Source organism: Nelusetta ayraudi, unplaced genomic scaffold, assembly GCF_046127955.1.
Source record: "Nelusetta ayraudi isolate G7.1 ecotype Tasmania unplaced genomic scaffold, CSIRO-AGI_Nayr_v1 ptg000022l, whole genome shotgun sequence".
NCBI classification, from domain to species: Eukaryota; Metazoa; Chordata; class Actinopteri; order Tetraodontiformes; family Monacanthidae; genus Nelusetta; species Nelusetta ayraudi.
Window position 1 is genome coordinate 2,928,423 of NW_027466072.1, and position 20,147 is coordinate 2,948,569.

Genomic DNA, 20,147 nt, shown 5'->3' on the forward strand with positions numbered 1-20,147 from the left:
GAAAGAAGGAAGTGGAGGAAGGAAGAAGGAAGAAAAAAACCTGAGATTCTCGAAAAAAAAAAGGTTGTGACTTGAAATGTCAGATGTAGCGGGGGCCAAAAGTCGGAAAGATGAGACAAAGGGGACTTTAAAGAGATGAAAGAGCAGAAGTTGAAGGGGGAATGGGTTTAAAAAGATGATATAAGTGGAGCAGGAGCTATTAGAACTGACAAGAACAGTGAGCAGGAAGTAACTGGATATGAAGGAGGATGAGAACTGAAGAGGACAGTGGTAGAAACTTTGGATGGAGGCCACAGTTAGATGTCAAATAATCAGAAGAATACAACTAAGAGACCCCCACAAACCTTCCTGTTCATACTTTCACTCCAAGCCAAGCGATGAATTGCAAAAAAACCAAGACTGTTTGCATCGCAGGCAACACGGTGGTGCAGCACTGCCGCCTCACAGCCAGACGGTTGCGGGTTCAATTCCAAGCCTGCGACCTTGCAGTGTGATCTTTGCATGTTTTACCTCTGCGTGAGTTCTTTCCAGGTTCTCCAGCTTGATCCCATGGTCCACAAAACATCCATGCAACAATAATTAGGAACTCAAAACTGCCCGCAGGTGAGTGTGAGTGGATGTTTGTCTCAATAGCTGCGTTTCCATGAGCCCTAGGATTGTGCAACCTAAATATCGCAATAAAAAACTGGTAATGGAAACACCTAAACTTCAAGCAACCTCTCAAATATGGCTAAAAGGTTTTGGATGGATGGATGGATGTTTGCATCATTTCAGAATAATAAAGCAATAAAAATTCAAACATAAAGAAGAGAAGACATGTTTTAAGAATCGTTGGATTGAACTTTATAGACATCAAATTACACACACGCACAATCACACACAGTGTAAACCGTATACAGATCTTTGAGCTCCACAGGAAAAAAAGACAGGTGCAAAGTCAGACTTTTAAAAAGTAGAGTTGGTAAACATGGTTTTTGGTCAGACGACGGCTCGACCCTCAGCTGTGGTTAATGCGTCCGCTGGTCTGGCGTGTACTTGCTGTAGTCCTGCAGGCTGTAGGTCGCCACTGTGTCCAGCAGCCAACCACGCGTCACCACTGTAGCGCGTCGTGAGAGAGCTGCCGGCGAGATGAGGAGGAGGAGAAGAAGGAGAAGAAGAAGACGAATTCAGACGCTTCACATGAAACGCAGCAGGTCAGAGTTCAACAGCACAGTTTTAGTATATTCTTGAATTTACCCAGAATGCTTCTAGAAACATTCTGATAGAAGCCAGCCAGCACAGCAAGTGCACATCATGGACTTTTCAGCCACACATACGGTTCGGCTCTCACTAATGAAAAAAGCCTTTTCAGCCCATTTCACAAAAAGCTTTGAAACAAAAAATGATCACATCAAATTTCAGTTCATCAGAAAGTTGTTGTTTTTTTCCCCTCAAATCCCCTGTCAAATCATAGGTTGATTTAACTTTTTATTACGATTAGTAGAAATCAATGTCTGTTTTATTTTGCATTAGTAATGCTGCTGTGGGCTTCTTACATCGTTACAGCGTTTCCCTACAGTTCGGTGCAGTTTGAATATGAATGATCACAACCTTCCCACCTAAACACATGAATTTAACGCTGTAGCTTTTGACAAATTGACCGGCTGAACACTCTCAAGTATTTTCCTCTTCCCAGGCAGCCAATCAGGAGATGTCAGTCATCACAGGTGAGCGGACGGAGGACAGAAACGGCAGAAGGCTGTAAACAGAGGGCTAAACGTGCTGTTTTTTGAGGCTCTGAAAATGAGCATGGGGGGGGACTTTTTGAGGCGATGAAATTGAAGCTCCTCCACTGGCTGGGCTGCGGGCGCCACAGGACACAGGAGGAGAAGCAGCATTAAAAATGCAGGATGCCAGGAGACGGGAAGAGGAGGAGGAGGAGGAGAAGGAGTAGAAGGAGGAGGAGGAGGAAAAGAAGGAGGAGGAGAAGGAGAAGGAGAAGGAGAAGGAGAAGGAGAGCACCTGGGCTCCTTTTACTCCTACTGGCTGCTTCCTTCTCCATTTCACTCCCTCTCTCACTCTTTTTTGGCAGCCAGTTCATTTTGACTTGCTTCCCAGCTGGCCACCGGCCGCCATTCTCTCCTGGCCATTTGTGGTGATTTTTTTTCTCCACCGCTGCCTGACTTCCTTCACGCTTATCGTCTCCCTGCCACGTCAATCCCCGGCAGCCGCTCCAGTCGGGGAGCCCGTCTGTCAGGTTGCTGGCAGGTGGCGCCTGCCACTGGGTGACTCCGCCGCTCCGCAACTGGTCCGACGCGGCGTGCTAATGAGCCGCCAGGCGTCAGCCAGAACATCTCAACTTGCCCAACATTTCTTTCTTTCACAGTTTCAGCATTTTTACATGACAAATTGGAGTACATGCAAAAAATGCAAGAAAAAAAATCTCATCTCTTCTAGATGGATTATTAGGCAGCAAGTGACCCAAATTTCATCTTAAAAAAAAAAAGAAAAAAAAAAGACAACAAATCTGCAAGAATCTGAGTGTTTTTGTGACTTAACTACCAAAGAGGCTCATCGTGAATTTTAACCAGCGATTGAATTTATTTTTTTCTCCATGTAGTAGAGATGTCTTTCTGCTTTAAGATTTGTTTCATATTTTTAAGGTGGCCGCCTTTAAACAGAGATGAAATCAGCCCTTGTGCCAAATCTAACAGATTTAGAAGAGGGTATGTCGCTAATGTGTTAAATTAAAAAAAAAAAAAAAAAATGTTTTTCTTTAAGGATGCTGAATGAATTTTGGTATTTGAGGACACAGCTCTGTAAATATTTTCCCTGAGAATATTTTGTCTGCTGGTTATAATGACTGGACCTTCCTATTAAAAGGAAACGCAACATCTTGAAGCTCAAATCTCAGGAATCAGCAGCATTTTGGTGTCTTTCTGGGTTGGCTCGCAATTGAACAAGAAAAAAAATAAAAAAATCTGTCAAGGCTTCGAGCGGCCCCATTTAAAAGACATTGTGATGCTACTGTCGCTATAGACAGCTTGTAAGAAACTGGTGCATACCTTCACCCTCTATCTAGGTGGAACACACAGTCCTCTGCTTCTCTTCTCACTGGAGGCGTTGACATTAAGTAAAATGATTGTCCTCTTGCTCCCAGAAATAAAATACTTGATCTTCATATAATATCTTGATGTTCATTGATATTATACATATAACGTCTCTCAGTGGATAATATTCATATACCGGCTTGTCGCTTCAATTGCACTCAATTCTTAGCCGATTCTCAAGGGATCCCCTTGTCACTTAAAACGCTCACACCCTCTTTCTTTTTTAAAGGCAGCAGATGGTACTATAGAGGTGGGGTCAGCGTGTGTGTGTGTGTGTGTGTGTGTGTGTGTGTGTGTGTGTGCGCGAACAAGAGGAGGAGACAGACCAGCAGTAACGTCTTAGACTAAAATGTGAAATACAAATTCAAGGACTGACCGCTGCGTGTGGACAAACTCTCTGCTCCGGGCTGACAGACGACCAGCTGCTGAGACTTCTGTGCAACACAGAGGAGAGGGAAAAAAAACCCATGTTGGAATTAAAAAAAACAAACAACATTCATATGTTTGAATTGAAAGTACTGAATGTGGACTTGCAGCAACAGACGGAACATTAGTACCTGTTTCGTGTCCAGGAGGAGTGGATCTTTGACGACGGCGGCCCCACAGAGCTCCACCATCCACTCCATTTCATCTACGATGGCCACACACACACACACACACACACACACACAAAGGGTAAACGTTAACCACTTTGAGGAGACCGACCCCATTTGATAAAGCAATTCCCAGCACTTTCATCCCTTCAGCCCGCAGGGACGCAGACTCGTTTCAAGCTTCCTTTGATCGGACGGATGGAGAAACGGATCGAACGGCTCCTCGGGAATCGATATGTGCAACTCACTCAACGACTCCACGCTAATTGAACCCCTTTCACCGACTTGGCCTCGAAATGAAGCGGGGGGACCAGGACATTATCGAGACCGGAGAGCATCGAGATCGAGACAAGGCCAAAACTTTACATAGCAAAGAAAAACAACAACAAAACAGAAAAAATTATCAGTATCTTTTATAAATTCAAGTTTGCTTCCAGATCGAACAGCAACATCTCTTTTCAGCAAGGTATCTTTTAATCATTTTCTTGAACATTTTGCAACTTTGCCAACTATTTTTGAAGCATTTTCAAAAAAGACAAAACAACTTTGCTTCATCAAATTAATAAATAAACTCCGAAGAAGGGGACCAACGCCATTCAAGGCGACAAGTTGAAGCCTTAACAACATCAAACCAAAAAGGGAAACAATTAACTTGTGTATCTTGTCGCATTATTTAACACACGCAAATGCGAGCGACTGAATAATGGATGGCGGTGGTGGTGGTGCGTGTTTGTGCCGCGTACGGGAAAGTCTTCAGACTCCCTCCTCCTCCTCCTCTTCCTCCTCCTCCTCCTCCTCTTGCCGCTGGCTTGCAGATGGCGAGCCATTAGCAGAGCTTCATCGATCCGCCGAACAGCGGGGGGGGAAGAGACGCTGCGGAAGCACTCTGGGAGCCCTCAGGAAGAAGGAAACCAGAGAACAGCGTCCTATTGGTTTGAGAGCCCCCCCCAGCCCCACCCGGAGACCTTCACCCATGATCTATCCGTCAATTCGTTCACGTCGGGTGGGGCAGAAGAGGCGGGGAAGTGTGGCTCGTGAAGGGCAACAGGATTCCTCCGCCTCCAGCTCGGCGCCAGTTAGAGGCTCGCCGGCAAAGTTTGTGCTGCTCAGGAAACTGCAGAACTAGAGACACTTTCTGCCCGTTTATTGGAAGATAGAGAGACAGATAGACATGTTTTCCATGCCCGTGCACACTACCAGTCAAAAGTCTGAACACAGCCTATGTATTCAATGTCTTTTCTTTCATTCTCATGACTACTGACATTGCAGTTTCTGACTGAAAGCATCAAAACTACGGATGAACACGCATGGAATTATGTAGCAAACAATAAAAGTGTAAAATAACTCAAACTTGTTTTGTATTAAATTCTTCAAAATAGCCACCTTTCATAAAAAAAAAGCATATTTATTATTTAGTTATTTAAGGTGTTTTTCTTTGCTGCATAATTACATATATCTTGCTCATATATTTGATGTCTTCAGTATCTATCCGCAGTGTAGAAAGTTGTAAAGATAAAAAAAAAAAAGAAAGAAAAAAATTGCATGAGAAGGTGTGTCCAAATTTTTGACTGGTAGTGAAGCTCTTTTAAATTGAAATTTAGGGAGAAAATTGTTGTGTGGCCAAAGAGTGAAGCCTCATTAAACTTGTTTCAAGCAGCTCGAGTGCCATGATAGCGACCGCTGCGAATTATGACACACCGGGAGAGTGTCACAAATCTAACTTCACACTCGCACGTCAACCCAGCAGGACACACAGAGGGAAAAATGACACGGTTCAAGACAAAAACCTTTACATGTCACTCAAATGGCTCTTTTCCTTTTCATTCCCGCCGCTGTGTCTCCTCTGTTCTATCGCAGTCATGCAGAACACCAACATCAATGACAGTGAGTGAGTGAAGCGGTCGAGCAAAAGGCACTTTAGGCTGAGACCAAGGAACCTGCAGACAGTTGCTGTGCATGAAAGCAACGTGCTGGATGAAACGCCAGGTTTTTTTTCTCTAAACGCGCATTTGAAGGATTAAAAAAAATATAAAGCTCAGAAACATTTGTGTAGATTCAAAGAGAGCAGCGGCTCATTTGTCAGGCTGTTCTGAAGTGAACTGTTTGAATCTTGACAGGAAGACGTGACAAAAAAAAAATAGACATGGTGATAATTTAGGGTCCGTGTCCACAAGAGGGCACTGATAAGCACTCATTAATCTTTTTGATAGATAGTAAAACATCGTTTTCACGTCCTCTATCATCAAAATGTGTAGTATTTAGCATAGCATCAAATATGGAAACAAGTGGCAAACAAATCAAACAAACAAAAGACCAACATATCATCAATCAGACAACCAATTAAAAACACCTGAATCACAACTTTTTCCTCCATTAAGAATTAATTAGCTCAGCTTTAGCAGGAGGCTGTAAACAGAAGGCTAAATATGCCATTTAATCAAACTCTAGGTTTTTTTTAAGAGGGAGTAAGGGGGGTAATCAATCATGTGACGCCGCTCCGCTGGTGTCTAGGATGAAAATTTAAATTCTGAGAAAGGATGCAAGATGGGACCTTTAAAGAAAGTTATTAGAGAAATCAGTGACATTTCTCAGCCGAGGTCTGGTTCGCATTGCAAAATAAATGTAATCAGCTGGTGGCAAACAACTCGAGAGGGGTGCGAGCGTGACAAACCTGTTGTCATGTCTGTGAACGTCCCCTGGAAGAAGATCCTCAGATCCTTCATCAGCAGCTAAGACAGAAACAGGGAGAGAGAGGGGAGGAGTGAGGGGGGGAGGGAACAAAAAGTAAAACAGGAAGTGGATGAATAATAATGGAGTGTATGCAGTCAGACTGTAGTGACTCTGTCCTCAGGACATGACTCAGTAATACAGTGCGTGGGCTGCTGACCAGCTTGCATCATCTGAGTGCAAACATCTCAGCTCACAAACTGTATTAAGTAAATTCCATCTAATGGCTTACGCAAAAAAAAAAGACCATTTCCACCCTGATGCGCTGGATGAGTCACACCAAGAGAAAAAAATAAAAACTAGATAAAAACCTTGCCGGTGAACTGATGAATATCTATTTGGTATCTCGATAAACGCTGGGGGAAAAGCCCTTACAAGGCATTGCTTGCATCCTGATCCACCTGCAATGCTGGAGTGGAGAAGCAGAGTAAATAGCATCTACCTTGTGGAGAAGACCACCTTCTCCCCGCCGTGCCTTCAGAAAGGCACTTTTATTACACACTGGACCAAGTGGGTTGGATATGTTGGTAGCCTATAAATGGAAGAGCTGAAAGGTTGACTCTGATCCTCTTGTTTTCTATTGTTACATGTCTAGTTGAGCCTCACGATTTGTTTGCAATGCATGTAGTACTACACTTCCCGTCAGCCATGGAGTTCCCCAAGGTTGGGTGCTCAGGCCCCTCCTGTTTTTAATCTGCATGCTTCCTCTCGGTCAACTCATTCGCCACCATAGACTTCACTTTCACCGTTATGTCGATGATACCCAATAATACATCTGCACCAACTCTACCACCCCCTTCATCCTTCCACCATAACCAACTTTCTAAAACTCAACAGCAATAAAGCAGAGCTCCTCATCATCTGACCCAAATATCTTCTCCCCTCTATGCAGAACTGTGTGGAGTGGCACAAATTGGCTGTATAATGTTTGAAAGCAAACACTGTATTTTAATGCCAGCTCTCAATAAAAGTGTTAAAAAAAGAAAAAGAAACCTTGGCGGTGTCACCGCTCCTGCCGCTGCGCTTCGAGCAAAGGAAAGAAAAAAACAATTGACTGACACCAGAGACGCAGCGCTCGGCGCTGGCACTGCGGGTCAGCGAGCTGCCTAACTATGGGCTGCCTGGCTGGATGGAATATTGAGAATGTGAGAAACGCCGCAGACGGAAACACTTATCTGTCAGACCTCTGTGTTCACGCCCACTGATCGCTTGCCAGGGGTGCTCGGTAGAAACAGAGGAAGGAGGGAGAAAAAGAAGCAGATGAAATGCTTCCCAAACTGATTTTTAATTTAGACAAGGTAATGTCCTTCAGGAGGTATTAAAGTGTGCGATAGCGCTCGGCCTCCCCCCGCCCCCCGCCCAGTCCCTCTCAACATTCCGCCGACGGACAAAATCCCTGAATCCCGGCTGCGCCCCATTTCTTTCTTTCTTTCTTTACATTTTTTATTTAAAGATGACATTAAAAAACAGTGTTTGCTTTGAAACTTTACACACATACAGTCACTTTTTGGCACTCACAGTATTTTCTTTTTGTCTTTTTAACAAAACTAAACAAAACACAAAAAATGAGCTGTGTTATTTTTGAAAATGTTTAACTCAATGGTAAATGTTGAGTGGACTGCACTTATATAGTGCTTTCCAGCACCTTCAGGGTGCTGCTGCCATGCAAGGCACTGCCATCCCCATTGGGAGCAATTTAGGGTTCAGTGTCTTGCCCAAGGACACTTCAACATGTGGACAGTTAGAGCCAGGATTTGAACCGCCAACCCTTTGATTGTGAATTCACGGCCCGCTCTACCAACTGAGCCACAGGTGCCCAACGGGAAAGACAGGTATGTATGGTGGGAGCGAGAAGAAAGAAGTTCTCTGTCAGTGAGCTTTAACATAAAACATGAGCATTACAAACAAATGGTTTGGCTCAACAAGACATTTAACAACAGAAAACAGAAGGGGCAGAGTCAACCTATCAGCTCTTCCATTTATAGGGAACCAACATATCCAACGCACTTGGTCCACTGCGCCCCATTTCATCTGCTGGTCGGTGCGTGGCCGCCATGCAGGTGACAGCGAGGGGAGGACGGACGGATGAGCATCGTGTTGAAAGCGCTTAAATAAGCCTGAAATTACAAGCTAATTCAATTAGGTGAGGCTCTTCAAAGGCGGCGATACGGCCAACATGACGTCCAGACATTTCTAATTTTCCCCCTCAGTGGCGGCAAGAGCGGCCCGGCTGCTCTCACACCGGGATGAAAATGACTATTAGCTTCTGAGAGGATGCTGGTGCAATAGGGAGAAACAGGTTCAAGTCCAACCTGCTGCGGGGAAACTTGATTTTGTTCATTTTACTTTTTTTTTTTTTTATCTTCAATACATATACATAACATTCTCCCCTCTAAATCTGGGGTTGTGACTTTCTGTCTTTTTTTTTTTTTCTTTGATTCCAACCAAAAAGGGTCAAGGGGAGATTCAACAACTTTTGGATTGGTTTCTTTCGGGTCCAGGTCTCTCCATGGGTCCTAAATCCAGTGATGACATTTGGTTGTAGAGAGTAAAAGTGTCTGGAGGCAACAGAGGGTGCTGTGACGTAGCAGTGCTGCTCGTTCTATGTGCAGCAAAATTTGAAGTCTGATAATAACAATAATGATAATGATAATAATAATAATAATAATAATAATAATAATAATAATAATAATAATAATAATTTAAAAGCACTTTACATTGAACCTATTATTCATTCACACCACATTCACACTGGTGGTGGTGAGCTCCATGTGTAGCCACAGCTGCCCTGGGACAGACTGATGGAAGCGTGGCAGCCAATCAGCGCCAAACGGCCCCTCTGACCTCCACCCGACATCCAGTCACATTCGTACGAGGCAATGCGAGTTAAGTGTCTTGCCCAAGGACACAATGACAGACTGGGATGGGGCGGGTTTTGATCCTCCAACCTTTCGGTTTCGGACAACCTGCTCTACCTCCTGAGCTACAGTCGCACCGATAAGCCAATCTGATAAGCAGAATACAGTGAAATGCTCCTTTAAAGCCAGTCTCACCACAACTCTGCACTCTTACTTCAGGTGTCAAAATCCTATTTATAGACCTTTACAGTTCCAGAGACTCACATTGCCGCCCTCGGTGGTACGAGCCCTCATGGGACCCTGGTGGTTGGAGCCGTTCACCACGTCGCCTCTCACCTCAAAGGGACTCTGCCAGAAATAGTGTGGGGAGAGGAAAAAAAAACAAAACTTAATTATTAAAAGGTCTGCTTAACCACCAGCTAATATTGTTTGATTTGTTTCAGGGTCAAATGTGGTCCAAAATGTCCTGGGTGGCTTCTCTTTCTATACACTGCAGGAGAAACTGGCCTCTGTGACGGAGAAGCAGCGTGAAATTTATGCGGTGTGTGAAACAATGCTGGGAAAAAGGGGGGATTGTTGTTGCCGTTTCTGAACCACGCGCGTGAATCGCTAAAGCAAATGGATGAAAAATAATTTATGAGGTATCGGAGTGAAGCACACGGAGCGATTCATCATGCGGCCTTAATTCAACATGGAGACATAAGGAAGTGGCGACGGTGGCGACCGTACCTCAACTAAGAGTTTCTTTTGCTTGAAGCACTCTGAAATCCCTGCAGAGAGGAAATAACGATGAAAAAAAAAAAAGACTCAGAGCTTATTGTCAGCAGCACAAACAAAGTCTTCTGGTGGCTGGCGTGTTATGCAACGCTCCTTTTATTCCCATCCAGCGCTCTGCTTGACGCCGATCCTTGTACTTGGAGCATTTGCTTTGTGCACTTGTCATCGGCGCCAGAGCTGGACCACTGAGGGAGGCGGGACTTACACTGGAAGCTGACCACCCACTTCCTGCCGGCAATTCCCAGGAAATACTTGAGCGTGCGCTCGCACACCAGCTGATCATCTGGCAGGAAGGAGACAACGAGACGTCAGTGAAGGTCAAAGGAAGTTGTTATTCAGTTCACCACAAGATGTCGGAATTTCGTGCCGCAAGCGCACCGAAACAAAGCGGCTCCCTGCAGGTCCTCAGCAGCATCCAGGACAGCAGACCCGACACAGCAACATTTATTCATATACATCTACATGTTCATGTTGATAAGTCTCATATGCTTATTTGTGTCTTTCTGTATTTCTATATTTGATTTTTTGCATTCCATACACGTCCAGTCAAAAGTCTGGACACACCTTCTCATGCCATTTTATTTTAAATAATATATATTTACAACTGTATCGTCCCCACCTTATCGCTGAAACGTCTAAGCGAGCCGGTTTGTTTTGGTGCGCATGAAGTGAAAAACGACGACATCTAGTGGTGACACTGTGTCATATCCTGCACCTTCACCCACGTCTTAATCCAAACATGGTTTGCTCCAAGCCAAAAAAAAATAAAAAGAGCACAAAATTGTTGATCAGCTAACAAGCAGAAATCACAGCTGACCACCGGGGCCGCGGGTGATTTTTGTTGTTTATTTCCATCAGAATGAATGAAATATTGATTTCCATTCAGGTAAAGTGGATAATGCCCAGTTTGGTACCCTTCAGACCCAAGTCAATTTCAAATGACTGTCACCGTCTGCTGCTGTTTGAAGGCATCACCTCCCACTCCCGCCAGCCCCTGCTTTTGTTGCCCAGGAAACAGCCGCCGTTTGAAATGAAAAGCAACAGTTCACGTGGCCCTTTAGAAAGTGAGAGCGGGGTCTGAAATTAAAAATAATCTGACGGGGAAGGTAATTAGCACGCAGCGGAGGAACAGAGAGAAGAGCGTGTGGGTGAGGAGGCGGAGAGATTATCTCTGAGAAGCTCTAAAATAAGAAAAGAAAGACATTAAACACACTGCAGTCACGTGTGAAGAAGAAAAAAAAAAAGAAAAAAATGACATCCTCCTCCCGCAAGTGCACGTTTTAGAGCTTCTGGTCCCGGTGCCACATTTACAAGGCCCAAAACTGTTTGGAAATGTATTTGAGTTATTTTACACTTTCATTGTTTCCTACATAATTCCATGTGTGTTCAAACGTAGTTTTTGATGCCTTCAGTGAGGAACTACAATGTCAACAGTCATGAGAATAAAAGAAAAGACATTAAATTCAAATAGTATTGTCAAAACTTTTGACTGGCCGTGTATTTGTGAAGAACTTATTTTCCAGGACACACAATTCAATTCAATAATTTACATAATTTGTTTTCCTAGACATGATGGAACGTGGGCTTACGTTTTTATTGTTGTGTAATAATTAATTTGGGTGGACGAAGGAAAAACGATGTGGGTCGTGAGACTCCACCAGTTGAGAACCGCTGCGTTGGTGCATCTGTGAGGTGAAACTCCAAGAAGCCAAGACCCACCTGTGTGCACGACCACGTGCGTCGTCTCCGCCGTCACCTTGGAGGCCACGCGGGCGCCGACCTGCTTGGCGAACCTCTTAACCATGCCCTGTGGACGGCACGTTCCGACTCTGGTCAGCGCACCTCGCTTGACACTCACACAACCAAAAGCGGGCGATCAGAGTGGCACCTGTTGGTGGGGATCCAACCCGGAGGACACCAGCACCGTCTTGGCTCTGCTTCGCTCTCGCACAGGAGTGTCGTTCTCCTTGTTCTCCGACGGGGAGCCGTCGTTCCCGAGTGTCCTGGATGCCGCGGCGTCCTTCACGCTTGGCCTGGAGTGCGCTGGGCGAGGTGCTGCAGAGGAGGAGGTCAGACGACGAGGACAGTGAATCCTTGCAACGCTTTATCCACCTCAAGCTTATACAAGTACGTTCATTCATTTATTTAAATATTTATTTGCACACTTGTTGCAAATAAGGCTGCAACTAACAATTATGACTAATCTATTGATTATTTTTTTCAGTCGATTCGTCACAATTATCTTCTTTATTTTCACCACCTACTTGCTTAAATCTCCACATCTGTGTTATACTGTTGTAATCTGACAACATGTGTTTTTAAACAAATATATATCATAATAATGACACACAAAGCATTTATCTGTGACAGTTATTATATTTTTCAAGGTAAAATATAGGTACAGGTATATTAATTCACGATTTAAAGGTTATATGTAATGTTTATCACAGTTAAATACCTTAAACAGACTTCTTACAAATTAAATATTGAATTAATATGCCCTACATGACACAGTTGATAAGTAATAAGAGAAAGAGCGTCACAATTCAGGATGAATGCTAGTGTTGACAGGGGCTGGGATTCACTAATTACTGCCGTGAAGCAGCATTTAACTAAGGGAACCATCGCTAGCTAAGAAAGTTTGTTCCATGATTTTCCAACATGCGAAAAAAAACAACTAATGATGTACTTGTGAGATAGATAGATGGGTGTCTTACTGAGCTCTGCCGGGCCGCCTGGCTTGGATCCGGTGTCTTGCTGCAGCCCTTTGACCTCCGATGACCTTGTGCCCAACTCTTGCTGCACTTCAGGGACAGGTTTCCTGCAAATGTTGACATACGTTTTTTGATGGGACGGTCAAAAAAAATCTTGGTGCAGAGAGACGAGTCAAAGTCACAGCAACACCCACAAATACACATTTGGTCGACCGGACACAACGCTGAACATTGAGGAGGAAGATTTCTTTTTCTGGATGAGAAGCAAATTGATATCTATTAACGTGGTGACTCATTCTTCTACAGTGGAAAATAATAATTAAAAAACCATCTTGTTTCTTGGTCGCAGTTCATCTTCCAGAGCCGCCTTGTATGAATAATTATCAAAAACAAACAGCAGAAAATGCATCATCATGCCCACTGCTTCCAGTCTCTTGCGAGAAAACTGTGTTTATTGCTCTCTGCTGACCAGCGAGGCTTAACTGGACCAACACATGTTTGGAAAGGGACAAAAAATAAATAAATCAAAGGAATCTTAGAAAAGTATATTAGTGCCCACTGTGACATCGCAAAGGGTTCATAACCTGCATGTTTGATTAACAAAAACCTAACGTTGTAGATCTCCAGAGAGATGTGTTTTGCATAATAATGATAATACACAAAAAAAAAAAAAACGAAAAAAAAGCGGAATATGCCAGAAACACACAGTGGGTGTGCATGCATGTGTGCACTTTGTTTCTATGAGAACTTGAGTTTTAATCTACAGTGTGGCTCCATCTTTCAACTCTCTGCCTGGAGCAGAGCACTCAGAGCCCCGCAGAGCGTGAGGCTGGGAGGCGGGGCACTCAGGCAGCACAGATGAATTACTGTAGCAACACAAGTTTGTCTCCAAGTGCTCTCAATGACATATAAGATGCACTCAGTAATGAGCTGATCGTCTCCCTATTTTAAGAAAAAAAAAAAAAAGAAGCCTTTCCACGCAGCACAAACACATTCTGGCTTTATTAGAAGGATTATTGGTCCATCCTGCCTCCCAAGATGCATCATCACCCTGTGAGACTGGCCACACGCACGCACGCACGCACGCACGCACGCACGCACGCACGCACGCACGCACGCACGCAGAACATGCCATTTGCTCAAGTTATTTTTCTGTCTAATAGCAGTGAAATATTGCTCCATTTAGAAAGTATTAACAAAGTGTAAAAGACCCAGGAGAGAAAAACAACCATCCAAAGCTGATATTAATTAACAAGACTTTGTTTGTGAGTCAACACTGGTTAACTTTGGGAATTCTCACCACACAGTTAATTGAGAGACCAAAAGAAAAACAAGTTCTGGAAGACAGTGGTTGCCAGGCGACAGCCGCTTTCTTCCCATTTCAAATATTACATCCAGGTTGAGACAACCAGGCGGCTGAGGATTTCAATCAGGCCTCACCATACTGGACTAACAAGTCTGAAGTAAACTTCTAAATCTAAACTTCACTTTGACTGTTTTCATATCTCAATGTATCAAACAGTGAACCTATTTATGTATCATCATGGTGTGTTTTTCTTTTAAAACCTTTTAAAAATCCATCTAGATTTCAAGCCACAGCAGAAGTACTAATGATGCTGCTGGTCGGTGAGCTTTACTGACCGCTCAGAGGTGCTGTCCTGGTCTTCTGTCAGCGGAACATGACTTGAGTCTGGCAACACAAAAAAGACAACATTTAAGATTTATTCACAAGTGATTTTCTGAAGTGATTTTCTGATTAAAAATAAAATCAGATTGGTTCTCTCTCCAATGTACTGTATATCATTTATGACCTACTGAGAACAACATGTCAAAAGTTTTGTGACAATCTCATAATCTTGGCAGGTCATCTTGAGAGCCGGAGTGTTTCAACGTGCTCACCTGTATCTTTGCAGCTCTGGTCAGTCTTGGGCGGGACTTCTCTGACAGGACTGCCCTCTTTCTCCTGAAGCACCTCGGACACCAGAGCCATCAACTTCTCCAACCTCGCAAGCTCCTTCTGCATTTCCAGCTTTTGCTGCAGGATGAGGAACGTCAGGAAGAACATCTTAAGACGAAACCCCTCAAAAATATTCAGTCGTCTGGAAGAAGACGACGAGGGGAAAAACAAAGAGGCAATGCATCATTTACGACACAAAGGAGGACGACTAATTAAGGGGGAGGACTTTAGGCAGATTTGGTGAAATGAATTGAAAAAGGCTGTCAGTCAGAGGAGAGGGACAAACAACTGAGACTGTTTTCAAACTGTCATTGCAAAAGAGGTGGAAAGTGAAATTTCCACTTTGTTCAGCCACATAAACAGACATAACTTGGACTGTGGACACTGTATTCTCACATGCGTCTCTATCTGTGGCAGTCTGACACACCCAGTCAAACAGTGAAGGCGCAGACAAAGAGGGAAAATGAGCTTCAAGAACCGATGGGCAGCATCTCATTTTAATATCAATAAAATCTCATTTCCAAAACTGCTGACAGGACATGTTTCACCCGACAAGGTCGTCCATCATCCTGGAGCTGACAAGTCTGCCCTCTCTGGGGCATAATGTGAAAGTGCAAGAGCAGCGAGAAAGACTGAACTGCTGGGCCTAAATACTGTTTGCTTTTTTTTTCATGCAGAATTTACTGCAGGGGAGTTTTTTTTCCTCTCAGAGCAGGCTGGAGCGTAAAACGGTTGTTTGGATCAGATTTACCTGCGTGACGAGGACGTCGCTGGAGAGCTGCGATGATTCCGCAGAAGCGCAGGGGTCGTTTGCTGCGGCTTCACCTGCAAAAGCCATTTTTTTTTGTAGCGTGGGAGAGGTGGAGGCGTTAAGCACGATGCCGATCAGAACCACCACACATCAGCACAGGAAGTCCACGAGCACAGAAGAGACTTTACCTTCCTCCGGCGTCCCAAACAGGTCCACTGACGCCTGGCTGGACTGGACCTCCGGGCTCAGCTGCTCCTCCACGTCATCCACGGCCTCCTGTCTGGCCTCTCGGCTGGAACCTCCCTGGTCCGGGGTCCCGGCGGGGGCCGGCCCGCCAAACATTTCGGCCAAGCTGGGCAAAGCGTCTCCCGTGCAGTCGGACGACTCGGAGGTGGACCGCAGCCTGCGGGTCCTTCTCCTTGCGGTGCTTTTGATGGGCGACAGGCCGCTGAGCTCCTGGCTGCAGCTGCTGCTCCTCCACGTCTTGGAGTCTCGCTGGGAGTTTTCTCCCGCCGGCATTCCCAGACCGTCGGGCGTCAAGGAGGATTCCTGGTTTGCAATTTGTTCCGCTGAGAGTTTTTCACTGCGTGGTGAATTCCGGTCGTCTGTCTCGTCCCGCTCGCCGCGGTGGGGACGAGGTTCCGCCGCTGTCTGGGGACGAGTGGAGGGACCGTCGGCGAGCTCCTGCTCCACGGACACAAAGTAGAGGCCCGAGTCTCCCACTCTGGGCTCCACGGAGGGACACGAGCTGTCGCCGTCGCGCCTCTTGGACTGGATGTTGGGTGGCAAAGGGCTGCTGACGCTCAGGGCGCCGTCCTGACCCGGACTTTCATCCTCAGCCACTCGGTGGGCTTCCTCAAGAACGGGCTTTCCCACCCGCCGGGGCGAGATGGACGGGGAGATGACGTCGACAGAGAAGTCCTCACAGTCGCCGAGGCCGCTTCCCTCGACGGCTTCGGGCGTCCTCGCCCGCGTCTCTGTTCTGCCGCCCAACACATGGACCTCGCCCTGATCAGCACCGCGGCTCCTTTTCACACTCGGCCCTCCGCCCAGGTGGAAAGATTTCCTCTTGGTGCCTTTGAAGCTGCGGAGGAGCTGCTCCGTGTCCAGCTCGCTGTCGTTCCTGTCCTCTTCCTCTTCCTCCTCCTCCTCGTCTTCACGTCCAGCCCCTGGTGTCTCACTGACTGGAGCGTCCAGCCGTGTGCTGTTTGGCGGACATTGGGTCAGGCCGACGGCGACTTCAGCAGGACTTGCTGAACTTGGCACGGCAGGATCGCGAGCTGCACTTCCTTCAGGCAATCTTTCTGCATTTGCCACTTCAGAAATTTGCTCTTTCACATTTTCTTGCGGCATCCCACCGGCCTCCATGTTTTCAATTCCTCCAAGGTCTTCATTACAGACACAGCCATTTCTTTCAGCATCTTTTGCTTCAGTTGCGGTGTTTGGCGATGTCTTTCTGTCCAACGATGCACCTCCAGTTTCATCAGGCTGCTTTGAAACGCTGGTTTCTTTTTCGCTTGAGTCGATGTTTGATTTGGCTTTACTGCGACCGCCCCGTATTGTGTCTGTGAACACTTGGAGTCTTCTGCTCCTCCTGGTGCTTCTTTTGGAGGGCAGCTCTTTGTCCTCGCTACTGGGGTAATTCTCAATGTGAACCTGGACGTCTTCAGACCTTGGTCGGGCCACCGGGTCGGTTTCTTCATTCTGAACAGCGACGAGCTCGAGCGGTTTGGCTGCGCTGGCAGACTTACCTTTCTCCGACCTCAGATTTTGACTTTTCTTCTTGTTGCTTCTCTTTGGAATTTGGGACGTTGCCTGAGCTTGTTGCAGAAGGTCACTGTCAACCTGCTGCACTGTGTTACGCGTCCTCTTCTTGGAGTTTCTTCCTGGTTGCCGTCGGCGGTCAGGTGCTTCCTCTTTACCATTATTGTTTTCATTTTCTGCAATTTGCTCTCTATAATCATCCACCATCAGCTCGTCTTCCAACACATCACTGCTGTTCCCTTTCTTTTCCTCGGCTTCTTGCAGCCGTTCTTCAGTGTCACTTGCACTTTTTTCACCGGAGACACTTTCTGCTCCTTTTTCTTCTTTCGTTTTTTTCAGTTGGTTGAAATGATCAAGCGGAGGGAAGACAGCTCTGTTGTTTTTCCGTTCTCGTCTATAAACGGCTCCAAACACCTGGTCTTCAAGGGCTTTAGCTTGTTCCCGCCTCGATAGAATTGTGTCAGTGTTGTGTTGCCTCACAACTATAGTTGAAGAGGAGGAGCAGCTGTCGGAGTCGCCGTCAACTTTGTTTAGATTTTCCAACTCGAGGCTTCCTTCTGTTGGAACTTTCAGGAGCCACTCAGCCACTTTCTCCATACTTCTCTTCTGTTTTTCTTCAAGAATTTTGTTGGTCTTCAAGTCTTTTTTATTCCTCTTCCTAGACAACTTTCTTACAGTTTGGGGTTTGGTGTCATCTGGGTTTACAGGCGGCTCCGTGAACCCTTCACCCAACACGGAAACTCCCATCTTGTGTGGTGCAGTTGTATTTTCTGTGACTTCAACCATTTCTGTGTCCACATGTGTGATGCTGTGGATTTTCTTGTCTGAGGTCGGTGGAGCTTCTCCCAGGCCACTATCCAGGCCTTCGTTTTCTGTTGTCAAAGGACTCGTGTCCCCAAACCCCATGAGATCTGCAAAGCCGTTCAGTGCTGAAAAAGGGATAAATACAAAAAAATAAAACACTTTCTCTGAGAAAACTTTTCTTCTTACAATAAATAAATGCAAAGCAAACAGTAGATGAAAAGGAACAAAAGTGGCAGCACTGCACCTGACCTAAAGATTCACCTGCTATAGTTGAGGAATGAGACTTTGGAAGATCGTCGACTGGATGTTCTTTGCTCTCAGCTTCAGGAGAACCTCCAGACATCATGTCCTGCTGGTGTTCACCAGCGTCCTCTGTGACTCTTGGGAGAGAGATACCGGTTATTAATCATGCACTCAGATCAGTAATGATACTATTGCATTGATTCTCATGACTTTAGTTCAGAGCTCTTACTTCTTTTGCCCTTTGTGTTGGCAAGTTCCAGTGAAGTCTAGCAAGAAAGAGAGCAATGTGTTATGCACTGCGATGATGATGATGATGATGATGATTTTACAAGGAACTGTGACGGTGTCTTACAGTTAGTGCCAGTGTCATGTTCATAAGCCGTTATCATATCCTGCAACCCTGCCACCAGCCTCTGAAATCCAGGGCTCTCCTGCAAACTCCTGACAAGAAATAAAACCGATAAAAGAAAGGTTTTAATGACTGTCTCAATAAAAATGTCATTAATATAATTATTAACTACCTTTTGGTTATCTTGGCTTTACATACTGGACAACTGGCCTGGTTTTGCTTGGAGTTATCCAACAGTTTTAACATACAAAATCTGTTGGAAAAGTTTTTTTGAAATTGTCAAATTCTAACATATTTATAAAAACGGCGTGGATAAATATGAAATATTACTTACTTGCAAAACTGATGGTCACATTTTGTAGAAACAGGTGTTGTGATCAAGTCCAAGCTATGGGTGACAGGAAGTATTGTGTCATGCAACTCCATCATCATTAATACATCTTCATTAACAAGCTTGCTGTGTCACTAATTGATTGAAAACTCACCAAATAGGACACTGCAGAGTCTCCCAAAGGGCTGAAATCCCCCTTTTCACATCTGCTGCTTTTGGTGCATTCATTTTTAATTACCATACACTGGAGACAACAATAGTGATGGATGGATAAGTCTTCTGACACATTTGCTTGTCACACACACTGAGCTGTTAAAAATGCGTGTCGGTATTTGTATATTTTTCCCATTTGCATGCAACTTCTGCATTTTAAACGGATGTATAGACTTTGTGATATAAATCATATGTTCTATATTATTATATGAACTGGGGTCTAAATGTTCTTTACAACACAAATTTACTGAATGATTACTGATCAGTTTACCGTTAGAAAATACTTGATTAGAGGAAAAGTCTAGTGTGACTTCTATGTTTACTTCCGGAGCTGTCTGGCTTCAGACAAGTTCTAGTGGCAAAACAGCAGCACATAACAGTCCCAGTGTAATGAAAAAAATGATTGATGTTTGGTCATTTTTAATTCCACTCAGGTCCGCAGAGTTTTTCTCCCTGCACTTACAGAGGTCAGACACTAAACTTTAGTGTTTAACCTGCAGACGACCGTGAAGCAACTTAATGTCGGGCTCTGCTAGCTGCCATGAGTTGTTGAGGGACGTTACACAACCCTCGAGAGAGCTAACACGTTCCGAGATTGCGACAAGGGATGCAACGACGCGCACAAAGAAAACACGACTCGGTACGAGAAGCAAAAGTCGGAGAGTTTAAGACTAAAAGATAAATCGATAAATTTAAAGTCTCACCGATTTTCATCCAATGTGGCTTCTTCTGCGCTCTTGTCAGAGGCTTCAGTTTTCCCGCAACTATCCTCTTCTTCTGCGGGAGTGTATAATTAAACTTGATGTCACAGCGCCCCTACTGTTAGAAGATATATCCACTAAAAAGGTGTTCGGGCTGCGACAAAGAGCACGCAAATGAAGATTTCCGTTGTCATCTGAAATAAAGGGACTTAATGCAGTTAAAATTAAGTTTGTTTTTTATTCACAGTCAGTCAGAGGGGAGACGCGCGATCATTC

General features: G+C 45.0%; 1 protein-coding gene across 3 annotated transcripts; it reads right to left on the reverse strand.

The window, feature by feature from the left end:
* Positions 1-819: 819 nt before the first annotated feature.
* LOC142889393 (uncharacterized) lies at positions 820-20,126 on the reverse strand. 3 transcript variants are annotated; one of them, XM_076028104.1, is made up of 21 exons: positions 19,875-20,124; positions 19,112-19,201; positions 18,961-19,014; positions 18,799-18,879; positions 18,630-18,718; positions 18,507-18,543; positions 18,296-18,414; positions 15,655-18,159; positions 15,467-15,540; positions 14,658-14,793; positions 14,400-14,448; positions 12,762-12,865; positions 11,933-12,099; positions 11,764-11,851; positions 10,250-10,327; positions 9,997-10,037; positions 9,532-9,615; positions 6,354-6,411; positions 3,647-3,720; positions 3,466-3,523; positions 820-1,117 (listed from the first exon to the last, which is right to left on the reverse strand). In XM_076028104.1, the coding sequence occupies exons 2-21, from the start codon at positions 19,183-19,185 to the stop codon at positions 1,008-1,010; spliced, it is 4,080 nt and encodes a 1,359-aa protein (XP_075884219.1). In that variant the 5' UTR covers positions 19,186-19,201; positions 19,875-20,124; the 3' UTR covers positions 820-1,007. The 3 variants fall into 3 exon arrangements, with proteins under 3 accessions (XP_075884219.1, XP_075884220.1, XP_075884222.1); XM_076028105.1 differs by lacking the exons at positions 19,112-19,201; positions 19,875-20,124 and having other exon boundaries at positions 18,825-18,879; XM_076028107.1 differs by lacking the exons at positions 820-1,117; positions 3,466-3,523; positions 3,647-3,720; ... (2 more) ...; positions 9,997-10,037; positions 10,250-10,327 and adding an exon at positions 10,689-11,366 and having other exon boundaries at positions 19,875-20,126.
* Between the last annotated feature and the right edge of the window lie 21 nt (positions 20,127-20,147).

Excerpts from the sequence above, each read along its gene's own strand:
- LOC142889393 (XM_076028104.1), bottom strand. The coding sequence starts at position 19,185 with ATGAATGCACCAAAAGCAGCAGATGTGAAAAGGGGGATTTCAGCCCTT. Across the intron at positions 18,719-18,798 it reads AAAGCCAAGATAACCAAAAG|GAGTTTGCAGGAGAGCCCTG; the intron begins GTAGTTAATAAT and ends ATTTCTTGTCAG. Across the intron at positions 14,449-14,657 it reads CCAGAGCTGCAAAGATACAG|ACTCAAGTCATGTTCCGCTG; the intron begins GTGAGCACGTTG and ends TTGTGTTGCCAG.